This window comes from Arachis ipaensis, chromosome B09 (assembly GCF_000816755.2).
Source record: "Arachis ipaensis cultivar K30076 chromosome B09, Araip1.1, whole genome shotgun sequence".
NCBI classification, from domain to species: domain Eukaryota; kingdom Viridiplantae; phylum Streptophyta; class Magnoliopsida; order Fabales; family Fabaceae; genus Arachis; species Arachis ipaensis.
The window spans coordinates 134,037,304-134,040,349 of record NC_029793.2 but is presented as its reverse complement, the minus strand read 5'-3'; the positions used below and the strand labels follow the sequence as shown (position 1 = coordinate 134,040,349).

Genomic DNA, 3,046 nt, shown 5'->3' with positions numbered 1-3,046 from the left:
GAATTAAATTTTAGGCTAAATAATTTAGGTATCGAGTAAAAAGAGGTATTTTGGCTGAAAATAGAAAAATTTAGTGTATTTACACATGGATAGACATGTCAGATGACAGACCCAGCACGTAGGGGGCATGTTACAGGCACCACGTGGGGGGCGTAGAAGCCACGTGGCGGAGACTGGTGGAAGAACCACGCAGCACGTGGGGGCGTGGTGAGTCAGCATGCCAGGGGGCGTACTGACACGTGACGAAGAGTGATTGGGTGAAGCTTCAAGCATGTGGGGGGCGTGCTAAGTCAACACGCCGGGGCGTGATGACACATAGCAAAACGTGATTGGCTGAGGCATGCAGTACGTGGGAGGCGTGTTGAATGCTCCGCTCTATATAAGACAAAGTTCGGTACCATTTTCATTTTGAATGAGAGTGTGCTTTGAGCGTTCTCTGAGTGTGTTGGTAGTGTAATGGAGAGTACCGCAAACTTGGTGGTATATCGCAATGGTGAGATAATACGGAATACTCATGAGGGAGTGAGGTTTGTGTGTCAGAATTCATTTTCGTTTGTAGTTCCATGCACCATTAGCTTTTATGGAGCTTCGGAACGGTCTCTGTCAAAGCATGGAAAACGGTATGTTAATGAGAGTGAGCAGAATTCTGTACCGGAATCCGGTTGTAGTTTTTGGTGGACTAATACAGTTTGATACGATGCCAATCACTGACGAAGCAAGTATGCAGAATATGTTTCAAATTCACCGGCAGACTCAAATGCGAAAGCCACAGATTGAGCTGTATGTTGAGTTTGAAACCGTAAAGGCAGAAGGGATACAAAATGATTTAGATTTAGAGGATGATAGACATGCAGTATACGAAGGAATGAATAGTGACAGCGAAGAGGACTTCAAAGCCACTTATGAAGCTGGCAACGAAGACAAGGATGGTGATGTGGAAGTTGAGATAGCAGCGAAGAATGTAGTGGTTCATCCCTCGAGAAGTCAACCGATGAATGTGCCACCTTTTATGCATGAGTTGGATCTCAACGCCATGCACGCACAGGAATTTTCGGAATATGCAAACATAGGTACGTGATGACTGAATAATAAGGTTTTGTTAATTTAAACTTTGGATTGATTAATGAACGATGATTTCTGCTTTTTGTAGGCGTTGTTGATCCTGAGGACGGAGAGTTCCGGATTGAAATGGAATACAGTTCTAGAAAGTCGGTCGTCACAGCCATTAGAAGTTACACTATCTTTAGAGGAGTTGACTACGATGTGTATGAGTCTGAGCCACAGACGTTCTATGCAAAATGCAAGATGTATGGACTTGGGTGCGTCTGGCTTATCCGAGCTAGTTTGATACGGAAAAAAAGTTGTTGGGAGATCCGCAGATATAACGGTAAGCACACGTGCACAATGGGAATGATTTCATAGGATCATTCAAAGTTGGACTCGGATATCGTTACTGAGGTTATAACGCTATTGGTCGAGACTGACCCGTCCATCAGGGTGAAATCTATAATAGCGGAAGTCCAGTCAAGGTTCAACTATACCATCAGTTGCCGAAAGGCTTGGTTGGCAAAGCAGAAGTCCATAGCGAAAGTTTTCGGTGGTTGTGAGGATTCTTACCAAGCCTTGCCATGGTGGCTCTCGGTCATGGTTCAGAAGATTCCTGGTTCAGTTGTCCAAATAGAAACACGATTACTGTACAACGGGAATGAAGAGGCGCACGGTGTAAAAATACTTCATCGCGTATTCTGGAGTTTCAATCCATGCATAAGGGAATTCAGGCATTGCAAGCCCCTAGTTCAGGTTGACAGCACACACCTATACGAAAAATACAAAGGTGCACTTTTGGTCACTATTGCACAAGATGGGAACCAGAACATTGTGCCTATCGCTTTTGCCTTGGTGGAAGGGGAGACAGCTGATGCATGGCACTTCTTTCTCAGGAATCTGCGAATGCATGTTGTTAGAAAAGACGGTGTGGGTATGATCTCAGACTGGCATGAGTCAATCCGGGCAGTAGTAAATTGTTTCAGAGGCGACTGGAAACCTCCAAGAGCGTGGTGGATGTTTTGTATAAGGCACATCGGCAGCAACTTCCCGAGGGCATTCAAAGTCCCTCACTTGCAAAAGCTTGTTATCAACATAGGGTATTCAAGAACAGTGGAGGAGTACAACATCAACTATAAGAGGTTGGAAGAGCGAGGCGAGGCATATGCCAGGTGATGCGATGCCATTGGACTTAGACATTGGGTATTGGCTTTCGACGAGGGACATCGATGGGGCCATATGACGATGAACCTTGTCGAGTGCATTAACTCAGTGTTGAAGGGTGCCCGTAATCTATCTGTGTTGGCGCTGGTCCGAGCAACATATTATAGGTTAAATGAACTTTTTACGCGGAAGAGTGCCGAGACTCATGAACGCAAGCGTGCTGGATTTACTTACTGGATCCGCTCGAAATCGCGAAGCATCGGTAGATACTTCGCGTGGGCATATTCGGTCGACTTATCCATAAATAGGGTCAACTCTAACAAACAGAAGATCTGACATCTGACGTATCTCCTAATGGACTCCTCAGTGTCCAATGGCTCTGCGTCTCTGATACGTTGAACAACTGATTTCTGGTTCACGATCAAATATTGCGATGCTCTGGCTTTGTAGGAAGTCTTTACTGCTATCTGTCCATCCACTCACAGACTCTCCATCAATGGGTAGGCCAAATATATGAGCGACATCTTTCAATGTCACTGTAACCTCACCCACCGAAAATACAAAGGTGTGAGTTTCAGGCTTCCACCTTTCAACAAACACAGCTAGCATGGGGTGAAATCCTCGTATCACCCCAATCCTAGAGACGTGGTAAAATCCCGTGGCGCGACCATTAGATTCCACGTCTGTGGCGGATCCAGTTTACGCACCAACAAATTCTTATTAGGCTACATCAAAAAAATATATTTGTTAGTTTAAATAAATAATAATACTTACAAACAATACATCAACATCAATATAAATAATATGGCAATTAATATTCACCTTTTTATTTTAATAT

The 3,046-nt window shown here is 44.3% G+C and overlaps 1 protein-coding gene across 1 annotated transcript; it reads left to right on the top strand.

Annotated features, from left to right (window-relative positions):
* On the top strand, positions 581-2,220 carry LOC107616426. Its single transcript, XM_016318386.1, has 3 exons — positions 581-1,070; positions 1,151-1,323; positions 1,423-2,220. Exons 1-3 carry the CDS (start codon positions 581-583, stop codon positions 2,218-2,220), a joined length of 1,461 nt encoding a protein of 486 aa, XP_016173872.1.

Excerpts from the sequence above, each read along its gene's own strand:
- LOC107616426 (XM_016318386.1), top strand. The coding sequence starts at position 581 with ATGGAGCTTCGGAACGGTCTCTGTCAAAGCATGGAAAACGGTATGTTA. Across the intron at positions 1,071-1,150 it reads TTCGGAATATGCAAACATAG|GCGTTGTTGATCCTGAGGAC; the intron begins GTACGTGATGAC and ends TGCTTTTTGTAG. Across the intron at positions 1,324-1,422 it reads AGATGTATGGACTTGGGTGC|GATCATTCAAAGTTGGACTC; the intron begins GTCTGGCTTATC and ends ATGATTTCATAG.